The 952-nt window shown below is 40.0% G+C and overlaps 1 protein-coding gene across 1 annotated transcript; it reads left to right on the forward strand. All coding sequences in view use genetic code 12, as the record gives it.

Moving 5' to 3' along the window:
- On the forward strand, positions 1 to 423 carry CANMA_002802 (uncharacterized protein; the record flags this gene model as incomplete). The annotated part of the gene is made up of 1 exon (XM_051814911.1): positions 1 to 423. A coding segment is annotated over one exon (423 nt), but the record flags the coding sequence as incomplete, so codon positions are not given.
- Between the last annotated feature and the right edge of the window lie 529 nt (positions 424 to 952).

Below are 952 nucleotides of genomic sequence, written 5' to 3' on the forward strand. Positions count from 1 at the left end.
ACCAAAGATGCTGGACTGCCAAGTGGAGAGGTCTTGAGGAAAAGAAACGAGAATTTAAATTTGAGACGCTTCAAAACCATTACAGAGAGCTGTGGATGCACACGAGTTGTACTGAAACATCAAACAAGGAATAAAAGCAGGGATTGTTATGGAAGCCAATTGGAAGACTCCCGAAAAGATTCGCGGAGACAGAAAGGCTGCACAGCTAAACCACAAGGCACGCCTCTTCAGAGTAGACATACTGTTGCTCATATCATATTACTAGCCCAATTTTGGGGAAATCATAATGGAAATGTTGGAAAGAAAGCAAGCCAAAGATGTGATGCTGCAGTCGCTGATGAGAGTATTGACACCACAAAAAACAAGGCGTTGTCTGGTGATATCATACCGCATAATCCTACAGGGTTAGAGAAATACGTGTGATAACTGTTGAAGATTGGTAACGAACCCATCAATGTCAACCTTAGAAACCTTTTGTTGATTGGCAGTATCTGACACTATTCACTTGTTAATTGTTGTATTCTGAATTGGTTGTATTGTAGATACATACTACATCTAAACCCATAGATCAAGAAGGTCAACTTTTATTCTATTCATACTCTACAATACAAGGTTCTAGGAGTTCCGGGTTTCTGTATCACATAAATGAGCTGCATAATTGTAATTCCTTGATTGCTAACAACTAGAATACAAATCAAGTAACAAGTAACAAGGAACAACAAGTAACGACAATGTCAACCACCGTCATGCAACAAAAGCTATTGAAAGATGGCACCGATAGATTCCTTACCACCCTTTAACACAACGAGTATCCGCAGGTAAACACAATGACGACAACCAACAACAGGTTTCTAAAGATGACATCGATGGGCTCGTTACCATCATTCAAAAATTGGCACCAACTCACAAGTCATTTATTCCAACGCATCTGAACCTGGAGCTTAGGACATGG

This window comes from Candida margitis (assembly GCF_024628925.1).
Source record: "Candida margitis strain CBS 14175 chromosome Unknown scaffold151, whole genome shotgun sequence".
Lineage (NCBI taxonomy): Eukaryota > Fungi > Ascomycota > Pichiomycetes > Serinales > Debaryomycetaceae > Lodderomyces > Lodderomyces margitis.